General features: G+C 37.7%; 1 protein-coding gene across 4 annotated transcripts in view; it reads right to left on the reverse strand.

The window, feature by feature from the left end:
• The window catches only part of ulk4 (unc-51 like kinase 4), an 83182-nt gene that overhangs the window by 52568 nt on the left and 9879 nt on the right, over positions 1 to 20735 (reverse strand). For all 4 annotated transcript variants that reach the window (XM_040012748.1, XM_040012750.1, XM_040012747.1 and 1 more), the window contains exons 17-19: positions 16883 to 16990; positions 10978 to 11061; positions 552 to 713 (exon numbers count right to left, since the gene is read on the reverse strand). In XM_040012748.1, coding sequence (XP_039868682.1) covers positions 552 to 713; positions 10978 to 11061; positions 16883 to 16990 — 354 coding nt within the window. The remainder of the gene's footprint in view (positions 1 to 551; positions 714 to 10977; positions 11062 to 16882; positions 16991 to 20735) is intronic.

Raw genomic sequence — 20735 nt, forward strand, 5'->3', positions numbered from 1 at the left:
GAGAGATAATGTACGCTCCTCTGTAACATAGCACTGAAATTCATTGCCATTAGTGAAGGAACAAGTGTCCAGTGATACATATTATGGAATAACAAATGACTGTGTCATTAAGAAAAACATTAATATGGTTCAAAGCCTGACAGTAGGGTGATGTGGGATATCTAATGCTTAACATGGCCTGAATTAATACTACAGTCCATCATAATAAAGTGGGTAGAGAAAGTTGGTATAGTTTCAGAAAGTATGTGGTTTGTGACGCATCATAATAAAGTAGTTGATATTCATTACTTGTGGTTCACTAGGAGAATCGCATCAGAATTAATTAATTTTTTTTAGCAGACTATAACAGCAATACAAGAAATTCAGTCAGTCAAGCACATTTGGCTGCTTTAACTTTGTGTAATATATACAGCTGATGCAAATAAGTTTGTGAAATCAGCTTGAATTATTCAAAGTCAACTTGTATTAATCACATTTTTTTTACTATATCTTTATAGCTCTTACAAAGTTAGCTGTACATCTATGATATATCTTTATATATGTGAGCTTACAGAAATAGCAGTGACTCTGACAGCCTCCACAGTGGAGTGAGTGAACAGGTACCACAGGGCGGCGCCTATCTCTGTGGTGACCAGCTGATGGGAGGGACCAGACAGCACTGTTGATATGTTCTCTATTGCTTTTGCTGCCATATGATGAACTGTAGTGTCATCCTGAAAGACAAACATAAATGTATTTCTAAATCATGTATATCAACTCTGACATAGAGATCAGCTAACTGCACTGGGACTAGATGAGGTAATGTATAATTTAAGTATGTAGCATATAGTAAAATGATCAAAATAAGGTGGCACTGACTACACTACCAACTACACTTATAATAACAGGCTAGTGACAAAAACCTCAACAGTTGTCCTTCAGCAAAGACAAAGAATACCAAGCAGAAACACTTAGAAACATAAACAGAGACAATACAGAAAGAAAAAGTTGTTGTTTTACTACTGCCTGTGCTAGAAGCAATTTGTGTGCCAGCACAATCAACTGGTGAAGGTCACACATGTGTAAAGCTAAGCTTTCATACTGGTGTGCATCTTAATAGCAGAGTATATTATAATGATAAGGGTTCAGCATTTTCTGGTTGATTGTTAAATTCAACACCCAAAACCCGATTACTGAAAAATGTGGCCACGATGTACAAAAAAAGTAATAAAATCACAAACTGACAATTAGATTAGCGCTCAGTGACATCTCAGTACAAAACGGAGACCGAAGTTGTGCGTATGTATGAGTGAACTTGTGTATTAACGTGTTTGTGTGCATATTCGATGTGTATACTGTATGTGCCCACACACCTTTGCTTCAGTAGAGAATAGTTGTCAGTGTTCAGACAATGGGCTAATGAAATGTCTGTGGCTGAGGAAATTAGTTTTCCAGGAATGTCATTGTGGAGAAAGCCAGGAAGTAGAACAGAAGTGATTGCCTCTGTCAAGTTATTATTGTGTTTCACTGTGTTACATCATTTACACGCAATCTCCCTAGATATGGGATACGATAGAGCCTATTCATACAAAAACAGCTAATAATATTTTGTGGTAAAGGCTCATATGAACAGCTGAAACATTTATTTCACTCTGGAAATGTATTATGTTAATTCTGAAAAACACATCAGTTTATACTTAAAAGCTGTTGTACAGTTCACAAAGTCAACACTTTTGTTTATAAAGTAAGTATAAATAATGCGATACTTAAGACAAAGTCGAAACAATAACAGTGATACTGGATACAAAAAAATATTTTTTCCCTCAAAAACAACTGAACTCATATCATGTCAGTTTGAAATGATGTTCACATTAGACCTAAGTTGAAGCAAGTTTTTACATAATGTGCTCTGACTGTGTCAAAGAATATCCTTTGGTCCCAAAATACAATAACAACATTTTGTATTAATCCTCTCTTGAAAAAAAGGATAAATCATTTGGCTTCTGTTCATCACAAAATGGCAAAATGTAATTTTAGGTGTTAAAAAGTTTGTTCTCTCGTGGACACATTTACCTGTGACATTGAAGAAAGCATCTGTGATCAGGCTGCAAGCCTTGGTTATTTCATGTCATACATCACATACAACATACAACAAGTATATGGAAACAAAATCAAGACTAATATCTTAAATAGATGACCTATTAATCCAATATAGAACATCACATTGCACTATTCACCACCAAGAGACTATGTTGAACAACTGCATAATGAATCCTCTGACACCCCTCCGGGAACCAGTAGAATGGTCTGTTCCAGCATTCCCCAGGCCGTGCGGGCCAGCTCACTAATGAGCCCACGGGGGAGCACGCACTGTCTGTGTATTTAATAGACTGTAGCCCTGCCAAGAACTACACAGAGAAGAGGAGGGGTGTTAAAGACAAAGAGTGAGAGAGATAGGGTGAGAGAGATATCCTTATATGTGGTAAGAAACAAGTTGCTAATGCAAGAAATTCCATCATTATGATGCAGAGAGAAATACAGCAGACAGAGAAAAGAGTAAGTCATTCGCACTATAATGTCTCCCAGTATAAGTACTCTCATTATATTATCCTTATAGCTCTAGTTAGACTTTACATTCCCAGAAAGGTAAGCTCAAATAAATTAGTAAGTAACATTTTTACAATTGTTTTTCCAATAATCTGGGTATATGACCAATAAAAATATTTTTGCTCATTTTGTTCTATAAAGAGGCCCGTAATATGATGGAAACTGTTCAGAAAAGAGCTTGAAGGGTTAACAAGCATTAACAAGACTAAACTAAAGAAACACACTTTTACTTGTCATGTCTTTGAACATATGGAGTCATAAGATGGTCAGGCTGGAATATGAACCGCTCTGTAAACAATTTCTCCAGAAGCTATTTAGAGTTGGGTGTTTCAATTAGGTAAATGAGATCAGAAGACTATATCACCAACTCCTATAACAAAATAAATAAATAAATAAATTGTTTTAAATAAGAAAAAGTCACAAAAGTAACCAGTGTTTGTCAAATCACTGCTTTCCATTTTTTTCCAAACACCTCTAGGCTGATACTCTGAGACAAAAATGTATAACATCATGTATGGAGAAGAAAAAAAAAAGGAGACGCACACCATCACCAAAATATCATCCCAACTGTGAACCATGGTGGATGGAGCATTGTGAGAACAAAATGATGCAACTAGACATTAACCTAAAGTCAGTACCCTGATTTTAACCGACTGACATCTTCTGCACATGAAGGTTGTTCAGCTAAGACAGGCCGTAATGGGAATGGCCCCAAGATCCTCCTCATTGTTGTGGAAATATCTACAGGAAGTGTCTGATTGAGGATGTTGCTGCTAAAGGAGGTTCTACCACCGACTAAAGTTAATTTTCCCCTTTCAGGCCTGTACTGTTAGTAATAGCTCAGTGTGTTCAGTGAAGACATGAGGAGTACAGTGCTTTGTATGTTAAATGAGTAATCACACTGCTTTTGTAATTGTGACTTCCACAAAGATCAGACAGCATATTGGTGGGGGGTTAATTTACTGTGCACTCTTCAAGGTAATCCACCCTCCTTAATGCTACTCTGTTGCCAAATGGATCAGGGCTACTACTGCCACTTGTGAAACAATAAAAGATATACTAGGGATTTGTTTTTCAAATGTAGAGTAAGAACTATATACCAGAGCTATACCTATGGCCGAGCCTAATGTATTTTAAAATCTGGAACTATATCACCACTTATCACCATCTCATCACCACTTAGTTTCATGAGGCAAGCAGAAGATATAAAGGAGGCGTCACCCTCCATTTAAAATCACTTTTGCATCACGCCTCCTAAAAGAAAAACAAAATAATGGGAAAAAGATCCCTTAAGGCATTTTGCGATGCCAAATATTGTAACACTTATAAATGATCAGCAGAGTAAGGTGAGAATTTGGAAGTTACAAATAGACAGTAGCTCAGCATTTGTAGAAACTGTGCTTAGATGCAATCAAGCCTGCTTGTATTGATGTCCAAGATACAAAATGTTTTGTGAGCAATTTTCTTAAATACTATCTGATATGAATAATACTATTACTATTTACACGGTGAAGTTCAATCCTTTAGTATTTTTTTTTTTTTAGGTATACACTGAAAATATATGTACGGCACATGCAACACAACAAGGTGTTTGGAAACTGACTGAAGTCTCAGAGAGTTATGACTTCAACTGCAGTCTTTACAAGCACTAGGAGGAGCAGATTAACTGCTTTATTCTTCCAGCGGTAACTGCTGTTCAAAGAACATCAACTGTATATGTAGCTCCAAGACAGAGAGGTAAAGCTAATCCATATTTGTAAACGTAACCTCAGATATATTCTGTCAGTAACAAATTATGACTTGCATCACCATTGGACACACAGCAGCACTCAAGATAGATTTAGCCCCCACCTTGACATCTTGCCCAACAACAGTTTGGCATGTGGAGGGGCTGGGGATCAACTATTAACCATGCTCTAACACATGAGACCACAGATGCAATTATAGGTAGACTACTAAAGGCATATGTTACAATTTAGTGTGTGCCATAGTATTTCACTCAAAAAGAAAAATGTCAACTTCTTGGTTCTGAGTTAAGGAACTGATGAAATAATTAGGTTGGGAAAATGTGGAATACTAAGCCTCATTCTATCAATAATTCTATGAGCTATTAAAATTCAGAATCAAGTTGCAACTGCCAGAGTCATTTTACTGGTAATTGGAATGACAGCACTGCAATTTCACTTCATGACCTCAGCTGACAAGACAAGACAATGCTCTTTGCTTGTTCTAGTTTACAGACACCAGGGATGTGTTTGGTATATTTCGGTATCCTCTTCTGCTGTGTTGGACTAAATCAGAGATACAGGGCTTTGAATTCCAAAACATGTACTAATATTAATTATATTTCTAGCATTATCAGCTATTGTTTAAGTTATTGTTAGTTATTGTTAAATTAAAAAGTGTAGCTTACTGGTTGAACAGGTGAACCACATGCCAGAGGGCATAAGGCTCACCTGCTGAGGCCCAGGTTCAAGTCTGCCCCAGGCTATTTCCTGTGTGTCATTCCCCCTACTTTCTCTCCCCCTTTCTTGTCTACTGTACTGTCCTGTCCCCCCAAAACTAAAAATGCACAAAAATGAATAAAACATTTCACAAATTCCAAATCATTGACAGATTAAAATACAATTGATTCTGACCTTAGAAGAGGTTACAGAGTTTATTGGGAAAATAGATTCATGATCTCGGGTAAAACTTACAAAGCTAGACCAAAGGTTTTCTTTTGGTCTATAGTATAATAGCAGTATAATAACTGTAAAAATAAAAGAAACAAAATGTTAAGATGATTAATTCAGCTTTCCAGGAGTGCATTGGCCAGATCTAACACAAGCAACAGGAAAGCAAAGCATAAGAATTTAAGTTTGTAAGGTTTAAACTCAGAATTACCAAAAATAGAAACAATCGGTTTCATCAGAAATCAACATGACTAACTGGCTTTATGGCAAGTAGTTTAAACTTTAAAAAAAAATCTCCCTTTTTCCACAGAAAGATTTATGTGCTTTGAACCCCTGGCAAAATAAAAAGAACAAGAAATTCAAATGAAAGAGTTCAAAGGCTGGGCTGATACTGAACAATAAAACCCTGTCTTTAAATGTTGATCAGTGGATTAGATTTATATCCAAACATGTTTGCACCTGTCTGCTGAGTCTGAAGTACAAAGACAAGCAGATCAGAAAAACTAAATCACTTTCTTGAGTTGAAATCTTGTGCATGTTTAAGCACACTTTTTCACGTTTCATGTGGTTTCTCTTTCCATTTAAAATCCTTTAGAAGCCAGTGCACCTGGTTTTGAATAAGCCCCCATGGCAGCAACGCAGACATTGTCTACTGACCTCGCACACTACACATCTAACACCCCAAAGAGAAACACAGGTTTGTAGACAAACAGGTCAACATCGAGGAACAAAGGCTTATAAGCTGACTTGGACAAAATAGCTGACAGGAGAAAAAATTTATGCACAAGTAATAGAGATGTGGGAAAGGACCGATTAGGTGGGAAAACCAATATGTCACAAAAAAAAGAAAAACATACCGGTACATATTAAATATAGCTGCAAGCACTGAGGAGGGGGCAAGAGGTTCAATAGGCCACTGTCACTGAGGCAACTTGATCCGGTTAATAGCCTGGATGGAAGCATGTTATGGGGACGCTTGTTGCAGCGCCTCCAAATGGTCAAATCATACAATTTTCTTCACCTTTATGTCAACAAACGGAAATTTGAAGATACTACTTCTCATCTCACAGCTTTGTGCCAAATTTGACTGGCTGGGTATCTCTGCCAATTTTGCCAAAACTTGAAAATAAATAAATAAATATAACCATGCAAATAATTTAATTTAATTAAAGTTTTGGGGGGTTTTTGTAAAGAAAATTAAGTATTGCATGAACTGAAGTAGTGCTCTGAACTCCACTTGATCAAATGAAGCCAACGGTACATCATTGCTAAAATTCAAACATATGTTTTACCTAATAATTATGTAAAGAACTATTAGCGAAACCATTCAGACCCACTGTGGTGTGGTGAGTTTCAATCGTGAGTTTCATGAGATTTCAGTCAAACAGGAAGCAAAAATGTTCCTTTCCTTTAAACCCCCCCCCCCCAAAAAAAAAAACAAAAAAAAAAACATGAAGATGCACATTTCCTTGGCAGTTTTACAATTCAGTGAGACACCATCTCAACTTGGCACATGAGCTTCATCCCAGCAACAACACAGAAACCTCTTGGTCCAGACTGGGATAAGCAAAAGAACCTCTATGCTAATGATTTCTCCCAAAGCTACTTGAAGTCAGATCCTCCAGTTAAAGGAGACTTTAAAAAAAAAGTCATACAGCGTGTCTTGTGAAAGTCTAGTCTTCTCAAGAGCCATACCTGACAGGGCCTTAGAAGAAGCATAATAAGGATTCAGGAAGCTGGAAATGCTACATAACCAAGCAAGCATGTGCTCACAGTTAAAATCAACAACAGAATTACTGAAAAAGATGATTATTCATTCTTTGCAAAGTAAGACAAGTCAGAGTGACCAATCCAAGTTGAGACTGAGTAGCCTAAGTGGAGGGTTGTTGAGTTTCTTAAGTACCAACACTGTGCCAGGCTGTTATGGTGAAGGGAGACCCAAGTGTAAAATCAAAGCTGTCCATTTATCAGTTGAGCTATGTTCAGTAGTTATAAGTGCTAAGTGTTGACCAAAGAAATGAGATGAAGAATTTCAGACATGTCCTGTCAGCAGGAGGCACTGGAGCAGACCAGGACATGCTGGAGAACATCTCTTGGATGACCTGGGAACCTCAAAGTGTTCCCAGGTGGAGAGACGAAGATCTGGGTTTCTCTGCTTAAACTACGCCTCGTAAGACTCGAAACTAGCAGCAGTAGCAGAAAATGGATGGATGCATGGATAAATGGAGGGATCGATTTTCCAGACTGAGATCTGAGTAATTATTCAGTGTATTCATCCAAAGACTGAGATGTACATCTCTGTATGTTGTTAGTAAAGTCAGATTGTGTTTGTTTCTAATTGTGCTTAAGGCAGAACTATTGGTCATTAAAAATACATTACTTTTTTTTAATTGCAAGCTTTTAATTTCAGGTAGATACATCTGGATCCTTTTACTCAGGCAGGAACCTTCCATCTAATTGTACACACAACCACAGAAAAAGCTAGCAAGGAGTGCCCTAAATCACTGTGCCAAATTTCAAACCTTTTTTTTTTACCCCAAAAGAGTTAAAGGCTCGATTGTCTAAGAAAAACAATAATGTATAAAGGGGAAAAAAAGTAAAGATAATATAAACTTAGGTTATACTCCGTCATATGTTGGCCTATTTTTCTTCATTTTTTGTTCATTAAACATGGGGATTAATTCTAAAAAAGGATTCTGAAGAATACGATGAGTAAGTATCCATTATTATATAACACATTTACTAACATTAACGCTAGGTGTGTGTGTGTGTTCATGCATATACAATGGTCATCCTATGTTAGACAAAAGGGTAGGGCCCACGACATCCCCCTCTGGTCTCCTCTCCTTTGTGGAAGATAGTGTTAAATCATTAATAGGCCCACCACCGCTGTATGTGTATGTATGTTTGTATGTAAGGATCCATGTGTGTAAGGGGGAGTTCTGCCTTTGGCCCCGTGGCTTCTATCACTGCAATACTGTTCACACATCACTTTTTTTGCACACACGCGCACACGCACACATATATTCACACATACACTTTTCATCTTAGGCAGTTGAAGCATCATCTTGTTCAGACTCATAAATAATTTCCTGTAGCTCAGTCTGGCCTGGAAACCTGCCTTTCACTCCATGCCATCCACTCCCCCTGTCCAACTACAACTTTCTCTCTTTCTCCCTGCCATCTCCACCCCCTTCCCCACTACACTGATCCTTCTTTCTTCATTTCTGTCAGTCCCCATTTCCTCCACCATATCGCTCTACTGACAAAACCAACAAATTGGCTGTGTGCCTTAGCTACTAAAAATATTTCATCTAAAAACTAATTAGCTATACTGATCAATATTTTTATATAAAAACTGGACCAAATCTAGCCTTATATGTGACAGAATTGTCAACTAGTCTCATATTGTCTTCACTTTGCTTTCCTTAGGGTAAGGGATTCAATAAACCTTAAAGAAATCAATAGAGACCATCTGTCTAGATCTAAATTCACATTTTTTGACATTTAAGACAACACTGATGCCATGGGAGCAGCTCATTCTTTTATATGGGGTGCGTGTACTCTCTATTTTTGGCTATTTCATCATGGGTTAACAGGTCACCCCTGTCAAGCAAAATTCAACTTTACTCAGTAGCCTGTTGTAGCTCTCTCTCCATCAACCTTCTCGCAGCTAAGCCATTAAACACTTCAATTTTTAGCTTATTTTGTTCACATGGCAGGCTTAAGCTCTTCCCATAGTTAAACAGACTGCAAAGGTCATTCAGAAATCTCTAGTTTGCTTATATTTAAACAGTTCATGTCAGATTTGTGTTGTTTTTGCCAGGCCTTTACGTGACTAACTGGAGTACAATTGCAGCCAAAACTTCTGATATTTAGTGGAACTGTTTTCTATATCCATTCAATATTTCATATGCCACTAACTGTCCCAAAAAGGAGGATGCTTTAAATCTCACGGTCAAATTCTGCATCATTTTTTTCTCTAAACCTACTTTTAGAAGTTGTAGACAAAGAGCTAAGATAGAAACTTCATCTGTGCACAACCTGAAGTTAAAGCAACATCTAAACCAGATGTGGCTTTGTATTCTTCATCATGACATTTGTGATGGGGTACTTGGTAAAGTTTCCTCCTAATTACTTTTTTTGGTGCATCATCTCTGCATGGTGGAAAAATACTGCTAAAGCTTACTGCAACCACAATGAACCGCAATTTTTTTCATTTTCACAGTTTTCCTTAAGAGGACCTTATTAAAGATTTTGGAAATTATAATATGGAGGTGTTTTAATATAGCCTTAACTTGATTTATAAACATCAGTTAACTTAAAGCTCCTCAATCAATTGCTTAGAAAGCCCATGGCAGTTCTCAACCTATTCAACACGTTTTAGTGCTTCACTGAAATTGTTAATCAAGTTTTACTGTTTAACAAGTAAAAGAAAATAAAGCAACAAAACAAGTATTTTGCCCATAGGTGCCCAAACAAGGATTTGTATCTCAAACATCCAACCATATAATGTGACCACTATCTCTCCAATAATTGTAAAACCCATGAGACAAAGTTCGCCCAAATAGACAGCTCTGTAACGTGATGACAAATATTATTCTACTGGAAAAACAGCTCGTCAGGGAAAGGGAGACTGGGAGGAGAGAGAAAATGGAGTGTGAGAGGGAGAGATGGAAAAAGAGTGAGGCAGGTTGGGTCTTAGGATGAGTGTCTGGTCCCTAAGGCTGTGTGTGAGTAGTGTGTGTTTCCATCAGCATACTCTCTCAGCTCAATAATGATAAATAAGTCAACCTTCTCTCTCCTCCCCTACACCCCTCTCCTCGCTCCTGTCACACACACACAAACACACACACACGCACACGCACCTCTTCTCTGTTCATCTACCCCCCTACACTCCCAGTGGTAATGAAGCAACAGTAGGTACTAGCTGACAACTGTGCAGACCGGTTTCATCTATATTCATTCTGCTATAGTGGGCCACCACAGCAAGACCCTTTCTGCACCTGAGAGACAAAACAACATCCATCCATCTCCTTCTTTCCTTTTACCTGTTCACTGTATATCACTGTCTACCAAATGTGTCCCTAATCCGTGGGAAAAGGTCACCGTGTAAAAATACTAGAAAGACAAACACTGTATATTTCTTTATGTGATGTGGGAGCACTTTCTTAATAGACATGCTTCAAAAAGCACAAGCCCATTTCTAATCTTTATTTTAGTGTCAAATCAAATACAGTCTTATAAGTTCACTTTAAAAAAAAACACACAGTAATGTAAAAGGCAAAGTAAGAAAAAGGGATGAAATAAGACAGAAAAAGAAAAAAGTGAAAGAAAAAATTGCAAAAAGGAAAGAAGTATCTACATTTCTACTTGTGTTTCTGCTCCATCTACTGTATATGTGTGTCTGGAGGGTCCTAATTGCTGCTGAGGTCAGACTGCTGAGCAGTAAAGGGTTGTGTTTGATGCAGGTAAGAGTGCGAATGCGCACATGTGTGTGTGTGTGTGTGTGTGTGTGACTGCTCTGCATGCCCTTGACTTGCAGCTGGCAAACAACGCTTTAGGCCCCCACAGCTGCCTCATCATTACAGTTCACAGGGATCCCCTGCCACACACTCTTGCGCACACACACACACACACACAGTGAGAGAGACTTAGTCACAGCTACACAGGCACAGACAAACAGACACACGCAGACATACACAGAGACACTCACCCCTTCCCGCAGGCTCCTCATTAAGCCAGTGTAGGCGGCAGCGGGAACGAACCACAGTCCCTCTGGGGAGCCTCTCTTCTTCTCCTGATAGAGAGGCATAGAAAAGAGAGGGAGAAAGGGTGAGAGAAGAGAGATGGAGGGGATACAGTAAAGGGAGGAGGGGGGCAGTGGAGGAGTAGAGTGGGAGTCAGAGAAAGGCAGAGTGTAGGAGATGCGGAGTGCAGCAGAGAGGAGTTGAGGAAAGGGTAAGAAAAGGGTGCAAAAGGAGCCAGGGCATCTTTATTACTTAACTGCATTTCCAATACTCAAATTAAGACTTTTTCCATCAAAATATTTTAAAAATATAGGAACAAGGTACATGTGAGTATTATAAATAGTGTTTTTTCATTGACTATTTAAGAAACAATCTGTTATCTATTAGTATTAGTAGTAAATGACATTTAAAAAAATAGTTGAAATAATGTGTTACAACTTCCTATGGACTAGGCTGATGGTTTTGGTTGCTCTGTCAAACCATAAACTCACACATAATTCTGAATAATCCTGAAATTATCATGTATTTTATATTAATCTGGGAAATCTAGTATGGTATTTTTTCCTGTGAATGTTCAGTCATCAAAAATGTTGCCACTGTATTTTCAGTTATTCACATGATCATATGTTTACCATTTACTTCTTATCCTGACAAAATAGGCTTTACATTTATATTGTCTTACTAACTGTCTTAAAATCCACAAAATTGAGATAAATTCAACAATAATTCAACTTTTTTTTTTTGTCAAACAATTCTCTGTTCCATTGCAATTGTATAGGCTCTAGGCTACATCTAACCTTGAGGATAAAGTCAGCACTGGAGGCTATAGCTAATCGTTGTCATTGACTGGGGCTGCAGGAGAGTAAAGAAGATCATTTTACCAGGGGACACTTACAGAGCCATTCCACATTACTCAAACTGTTTCTCCTGCCATTATAGAGACAAAGTGGGTCCACATGGCTGGTAGAGCTCAGATCCCATGAAGGATTTTCATCTGAACTGTTTGTAATTAAGACATTTGCTTTCACTAATGCTGCTAAATTAACTTAACTATTCATTAAGGTGTTAAAGACAGTCGTGTACTGTTAGCTGACAGCATGAGACAACAAAACACCCAATTTTACTTACTATTTAAAATCAGTCTGATAATATGTTAATTCATCCTTGTAAAGCCCAATAAGGATACAGGTTTTTATGGTGGGGTTTTTTTTCAAGGGTATATCTAGCCTCAAGAACACAGGAAGCAATGTAGCTGACACTAAGCAGAAAACCTATCAGATCATCAGACCACCAACCTTGAGACTCTAAAAACAGTCCAAATAAAAAAACAACTGTGTTTTTGGAGATCTAATTCTTAAACTGGCATGGAATGAAAAAACGTCAAGGTTAAAACACGTTTTCATGGAGGGGTCCTTTTAAAGAAGTTGACTCAGAGAAATGTTGTGGATATATGCACTCAACATCATGAAACCAAAAAGAAGTTAATTTGAAACACTTGAATTAGTTTGTGACTTTTCAAGACAATGAATATACCCACCAAAAACTTTATGTATTTACGCTGCATTCAAGAGAAACTGAGTTTTGAAAAGATAAACGTGACCATTTCAGTCTTGATGGTGCATCAAGGACAGCCAGAACCATTGAAAAATACAATTTCATATCACCAGGCCTAGATTAAATTAACTTTTGTAGTATATATAATAACTAAACTGAATGTATGTGCCTCCCACACTCTAATAAGGGCTTTGGGTGATTGCATAGCAAATTTCTGCAGAAATCTGAGGCAATATACATTATATAATGTTCCTCTGACAACTCTGCAGTTTGCGATATATGTGTATACATATATATATGTATATGTATATATTAGGGGTGCAACGATACACAAAATTCACGGTTCGGTTCGGTTCGATACTTTGGTGTCACGGTTCGATATTTTTTCGATACAAAAAAATGTTCATGTCTTTTTAATTTGTCATTTATTAAAATTATAAATATATATTTTAACTCAAAAGTACAGTTTTTAAATTTAACCCTAACCGTTGTGCGTGTTTTTTATTTTGACAGCGAATACGCACCTGTGGACCACTTATGTGCAGCCCTGGTTATTTAGCTCGTCATATTGCAGCCACAGAAATTCTTTTGTCCATGAAACCATAAAGCTGCACTTTCTTTTTGCCTTATAGTCTGATTTGTCATAACTTCTCCGTTTTGTGGTAAGCTTTTCTTTGGCTGTCACTTCTTCACCCTGACCTGTCTTATTTGGCTCAGCAGAACTAAAATATATATCGTGCTGCTTTTACACACGCACTCACATAACGCTCAGCGATTCTCTGCGCGATCAACCTCTCACATGTTTAAGCTGCAGGAGATTTCACTTGTCATGTTTGCATAGTAAGCTAACGATTGATAAGACGATGTCAGAGGAATTGGTGCGCAAATTATCATCACTCACCAATCAGTGCTGTCGCTCTCTATACACAGTTTGCGCGATTGCAAAGTGAAAGCAAAAAACAAGCGCAAATTCAAACGTGATTTCAATATGTCACATATTGACAGTGGCTCACCGATGCCAATGACATAATTACCCAGCTACATTTTCGAAAGAATGCAAAAGCATTGACATATATTTTTCCTTCCTACAATAGCCCGACGGGCAGGGCAGAGATAGATTTTGGTAGCCCGACTGGAAAAATCGCTAGCCCCGGGACGTCGGGCTAGCAATTTTGCGAGCCCTGTATCTGATTGAGGAATCACTCATCTTTGGAAAAGAGAGTTTATTACAGAGAAATGGCTCTTTCCAAAATAAAAGCTATAATATACGCTTCGTCTGGGCTATATTCTCAGCAGCATATTGTAGCGGGTCAGGGCTGCTCGGGGTTCTGTTTGTACAGTTATGTTTTGTTTATGTTGCCATAGTGACAGGTGACGCCCTCTCGCTGCGACGGTGTGTCCTTCCGGGGTCAGAGGGCGCCCTGTGTGGTGTTGTTGTTGTTGCTGTGCGGTTGCCGCGCTGAGCAGTTAGCTAGCGGCAGTGTTCTTCTGCAGATGTCAATAAACGGCTGTGCTCCCTGGCTAGCTCACGGGAAGCAAGACCAAACGATACCTCCGTCTCCACCTTGTCTGAGCTCGCCACAATATTAAACATATCAGGTCCCCATAAGGAGAATCATGTGCTAACGGCTGTCTAAATGACTCAGGTAAAGTTTGTAGCATGCATGCTTGTTGTTTTTGTCTGCTTCCACTTGTCTTTGGATGATGTCGGCGTAAACGTGCAGTCATATTCGTTGTGTTCCCACTAGTACTGTCAGCGTTAATCTCGTTGAAATGACGTTAACGCCACAACACAGCAAATATCCGTTAACGAGCTACCCCTGATCACCCCGTGCGTGGGGCTAGACGGCCAACACGTTAACGAGCTAACTGCGCTAAGACACTAGTATATATACATACATATATACATACATATATATATATATATATATACACATATATACATACATATACATACATAGATACAGATAGAGATATAAGATAGATAATATAGACAGATGATACAGATACAGATATAGATAGACAGATATATAATAGATATAATATATATAGAGATAGATATATAGAGTAGAGATACACACAGATACATAAGATATATATATATATATACACACATATATATATATATATACATATATATATATATATATATATATATATATATACATATATATATTAGGGGTGCAATATTGCACTCGGATCAATATTGAACCGTTCGATACAGTGCTTTCGGTTCGGTACGCATATGTATCGTATGTATGTACATATGTAACGCTACCCGAAATTGAACCTCCCCCACCCTCATTCAGATCTGGCGTTTGGAACTATCTTGGTTTTCATGTGACGTATGACCCTGATGGTAAGCGCGTCATGGACAAAAGTAAAACAGTATGTCGGATGTGCCACGCAATGCTCAATTACATTGGTGGGAACTAGTGCGTTAGCGCAGTTAGCTCGTTAACGTGTTGACGCCGTCCAGCCCCACGCACGGGGCGATCCGCGGTAACTCGTTAACGGAGATTTGCGGCGTTATGGCGTTAATGTCATTTTAACGAGATTAACGCTGACAGCACTAGTGGGAACACAACGAATATGACTGCACATTTACTCCGACATCATCCTAGTGCAAAGACAAGTGGAAGCAGACAAAAACAACAAGCACGCATGCTACAAACTTTACCCGAGTCATTTAGACAGCCGTTAGCACATGATTCTCCTTATGGGGACCTGATATGTTTAATATGCTGCTGAGAATATAGCCCAGAAGAAGCGTATAGTATAGCTTTTATTTTGGAAAGAGCCATTTCTCTGTAATAAACTCTCTTTTCCAAAGATGAGTGATTTCTCGATCAGATAGATTTTTTTTTATTATTATTTTGTTGTTTCAGCAACATTAAATTTAAAAACTATACTTTTGAGTTAAATATATATATTTATAATTTTAATAAATGACGAATTAAAAAGGCATGAACATTTTTTTGTATCGAAAAAATATTGAACCGCGACACCAAAGTATCGAACCGAACCGTGAATTTTGTGTATCGTTGCACCCCTAATAGATAGATAGATAGATAGATAGATAGATGGATGCACTAAAATTTCAGTAACACTAAAGACACTACATTACAGAGCATCTTAGGGATGGTAAGTTGATATAAGATCATTTTTTACTATAACTAAATGAAAATGTATACGTTTAAATTGCTGGTTAGATGATCTCTGTGGGAGCTAGAACACATTTGCATCAGTGGACAAACACAATTCCTGCAGGAGCTTAAGAGCCAATTTATTAGGAGCTTCGACACAGCAATGAGATTGTTTAAGGTTTCAGAGAATAATGTGTGCAATCAGGTGGGCGGATTGATTTTTAAAGGTTATCCATCAGTTGAGTAAATAAAAATCTTATGCTTAATTGACCTGCCTGAGTAAATTAGCTTAACTGGCAATAAATTGGTAGTGCCCCTGGTAATGAAGTCAAACAAGGCCCCCTTCGCTCTAATTCTCAGGGCTGGGGGTCAATTAAATTCCAACTGAATTTAGTTAGTGTGTAGATATAAAGTCTATTACCTGATGACAGAGTACTTTCATTCATTTCACCTAAAGCTGAACATTACCACTGAAGAAATAACAAACAGTCTTACTTGTGGCATCAATTCTGTGTTCATTTTTACTTATTAACTGAAGAAATCAATTTCACTGCTGAACTATTGGCGAAAGATGATATGACACATTCACAGCCACTTAAAGTTAACAGCAAGGTGAGCAGCCAGTGAATCATTTCTTTCATTGTATTCCTTACTGCTTGTATTAACATAATTGTTCGGGTCATTTAATGACATAATATGCCACTGCCTTGTCTAGTATGTAGAACAATATTAAGAGAATTTGTCTGAGACTAATTAAAGACCTTCATGCATTAGTCTTAACAATGGTGTATGGAAAACAGACTTTAATCGCAGGTTAACGGTAAAAAAAATAATAAAATCAAACAGTAAGAAATGCACCTGCCCCAATCTGCTGATTTCTTCTTGACAAAAATGCCAAATAACATTTCTATTAACAGCTCCTCTTCTGTTATACCTCTTCTAATCAAGGAAAAATCTACTTCACAAAGAATGAGTGTTAAAAAAATGAGTAATGTTCTTGCCACTTATGCAACCTCCTGCAATGAGTGCCCTTTTCATGCCTAAAGCAAGTATGCATGTGGACCGACTTCTATAGACGTGTTTGGAAACATAATCATGTTTCAATAAACTGCAACATATCTATCTCTTTAAAAATGTCTCTTCACGTTGGCTTCTGACATTCAAAGTGTACCTGAGAGGAGATGAGGTAGAGGAACTCCGCGAGTGGTGGCAGCAGGAGCCGTTTTATTTTACTGTTCCTTAGATTATCCCTCAGCAGGTCTGTTAGTGTGGACACAGCCTGCAAAGAGCATGACAAACACTTTCAATAGTACTTCTATTTTCAATTAAAGTTCAATCACATGAAAATTTAAAAAACAATAATAACAATAATAATAATTTAAAAAAAACTATCTGCACAATAAAATTACAATTCATTGTACATTTATATATTTCCCTAGGGCTGGACATATTCTATTTTTTAATACAAGCCAGGGGCATCTGTATTACCCAGAGACATCACCAGAAGCTTGGAAATGCTCTGCTAGCACATAAAAATTTCAACTTCAAATCTCTTATATTCTAACATTATTTTTAAGTTGAGGTAGCAAATACAAAAAGCTTAGCTAAAACCAAATATCTAATTCATGAACGCAATCAACTAAAAATATTAAGGAAAAACAGGAAAATTGATTTTGTCAAAGTCACTAAGGCCACTGTGTACAGAGATCATAATTTCAAAGCCTGCAAAGCTGTCCCACTGTTTAGGATTATAGTCCAAATCTACCAGGAGCTGCCTGTGTTGTAGTCAACAAAAACCTGGTCTACAACTTTTGAGGAACGAAGACATGCATATTATTTAGAATTTGATGACTAAAACGGCAACAATGTCATGCTAACCTGAAAAACATTTAACAACTGTTTGTTTTAGTAAAGCTGAACAATTATCCACTGATGTTCTTTGAAAGAACCTGCAAATGCAATATTGTCACTTCTTCTATGAGGTTAACACAAAGCCAGTAGTGAAAGGCTGCAGGACCCAGAGTGATGCTCAGGTTGGATCTTCCCAAACAAATCCACCAGCTTGACTTTGAGAAAAAATGAGTGATGAGGTCAACAGGTTTACAGCACTGAGGTTGGTTTTTACAGTAGGGACACTGCTCTCACATCAAATACTCCTTGGGCAATAAACTGTTGTATAAGTTGTATAATGTAAAAAACAAACAAACAAACAGCAAAAATGTGTAACAAAATACTTTGTGTATGGAGTTAAAAGATAATATTATGGTTTACCTTTTAAGTAAGGACAAGATTATTAGCTGCTGGAATAAGACATAATTGGTATATCTATAGCCCTGTGAAAGGCTGGAAACATGTCCAGGGTGTATTTCATGACTTAGAGGATGGATATGCTCAAGGCCCTCTATTCATCCAGTTCAGGGGGGCAGAGTTAAGAAAACAGAAGCATGGATGGGATATACATTAAATACAAAAAAAAAAAAAAAATCCCATTGAACTCAGATGTAAACACACACACAGACTTAATTATATGCAAACACAGCCTTTCTGGCTGGCTGCTTCCTGACATTAGCATTACTGCCAGCTTTTCCCCCTCTGTGATCTGATGCAAGTTCTGCCTCATTCCTCTGTTGTTCCTGCTTTCTTCTTTATTTTTTCCATTGTTTCCATTCTCTCCCAGTTTTGTATCATTTCTGTATTGTTGAACACATTTTCTCCTTCTCTTCCATTTTAAATTTGCCTGCTGTGATTCTATTACAGCTCTTTCACCAATCCTGTCTGTTAGCTATGTTGTTCTGTCTGTCCATTTTAGGGTGAGGTAGTGTGACAGATTATCATGTTCTCTCCCACAGAAAGTTTCACTACAGTTACACTCAAGCGATTGTATTTTGCCATTTTCCAATCTTCTCTCTCACTCCCTTAGTGAGATCAAACCACTAACAATTTCTAAATGGAAAAGGTTGGGAATTAATATGCTGGGGTGTGTTAGAAACTGGTCAAGCAGCTGCACTCAGGGAGAGGGGAGAGGTAGAGAAAAAAAAAAGCCTACATGAAGACATATAAAAAATAATTCCCAGAGAACACCTTACAATTATCTCAGCATCAGCACTCCAGGTGAAAACTATGCACATTAATGCACACAAGGAAATACAAACCCATGCACTTAATTAACACACATAAACAACAACGCAGACACACACACACACACACACACACACACACACACACACACACACAAAATAAACAGTGCAATGACCAGTTACTGCGGTGGACTATTAGCCTTATAGAAGACTGAAGACAGCCAGAATTAATAGGTAATACAAGCCCATAAAGCGGTGACAGAGGAGACTGACTTATAAATCAGTACACCAGATTTCAATCCCAGCTGTCACAGCGTGAAAGGCGGGCGCACACCTGTTTGTCAGTTTGTTGCACGGCTAAATTCAGATTAATGGATCACATATCTTATACTAACAATGTGAGGCACAGATTATCACAGCATCTAAAAACACATTCACCAAATATCTCTAGGAAACAAGACTTTTATATTGTTTACCCATAAGAGTATCCAGACGGCACTGTAGATTTCAGTTTTAACTTTAATCAAAATCAGTCTTAACATAATTACACAACACAGTCGGTCCAAACTTTTTTTTTCTTTTTTTACAAAGGATATTTAGAAATCCAGAAATGTCTTTGTTGAGCCATTACCCTTTGAATATGTCTTCTTAAGGATTGCTGTGAGCTTTTAAAATTCATTGCTTTCCTATAACCCTTCACAGTTCAAGCTTTTGTGGCAAAACTCCCAGAAAATCTGGGGAAGATCATGTGTAGTGGATTTTGAAAGCACAGCTTCTCTATCTCACATTAAGAAAGCAAGAAACATGCATTAGTAACATTAAAACAAAACATTTATTTTTCATTTAATTCTATTTGACGGCTGAAGGACAATGACAGACTCACTGTAGAAAGACAAAAGAGAAACAAACAGGACAGGAAGAAAGAACAGTGAGACAGGAAGAGAGACAGACGAGTGTGTCTATTGAAGAGTAATGAAAGCATATAGCAGCTACCATGGTAACTAAGCCCAGCCCCAAAACTCTGATTAGCAGAATATCAGTGAGAGGACCCCTGCTGAGAAAACACACACACCAGAGAAAAAAAAATCTTTTATTGGTCATCTGTTAGCATCACTATAACATAAGGACAAACACAAACACAGAAGCACCAAAAGAAGGAAAAAAAAACAAACAAACAACCCCCCCCCCCCCCCACACACACACACACACAAAATATCATAAAAGAGACCCCTGCTGAGTCCTCGCATAAACATGGTTTAAAAAAAAAAAAAGCACACTTGCAGAAACACACAAAACACCTCTGCTGCGTCTATAGATGGACACACGACTACGGACACAAAGATTATTTATATAATGCTTTTTGTTATCCTTGTCATTAGTAGCTGATTTTTTTTTCCACTCATCATTGGTTTTTAACAATTCACTAAAGAGAAACTGCGATGCCAAAGTCGTCCATTTTGTATATCGCGGTGATGACTCAGTAAATGGTAAATAGACTGGTTCTTATATAGCGCTTTTCTACTCTTCTGAGCACTCAAAGCACTTTACACAACATGTGCATTCACCCATTCAAACAAGCACATTTTCTTAGTGCTTTCTAACTAACATTCACACACACATTCATACTCCGAGAGATGCATCGGAGAGCAATTTGGGGTTAGTATCTTGACCAAGAGGCATGCAGACTAGGGGAAGCCAGGAATCAAACCACCAGTATCAGTAGATGATCAGTAGATGACCTGCTCTAGCATGTGCATAGGCACATTCATAAAAAAGGTCACTAAATGTTGTTTATGGATGACCCATTAAAATCTTTCACCTAAACCACTGTACTATTGAACATATATATGCTCATTTCACTTTGACAAACCAAACCTTTTAACTTGATGAAAAGTGATTGTCATAGCTGAAAATTAAGTATTTATTTTTTAGAATCAATGTGCTGAT

This window comes from Simochromis diagramma, unplaced genomic scaffold (genome assembly GCF_900408965.1).
Source record: "Simochromis diagramma unplaced genomic scaffold, fSimDia1.1 OVJJ01000618.1, whole genome shotgun sequence".
Lineage (NCBI taxonomy): Eukaryota > Metazoa > Chordata > Actinopteri > Cichliformes > Cichlidae > Simochromis > Simochromis diagramma.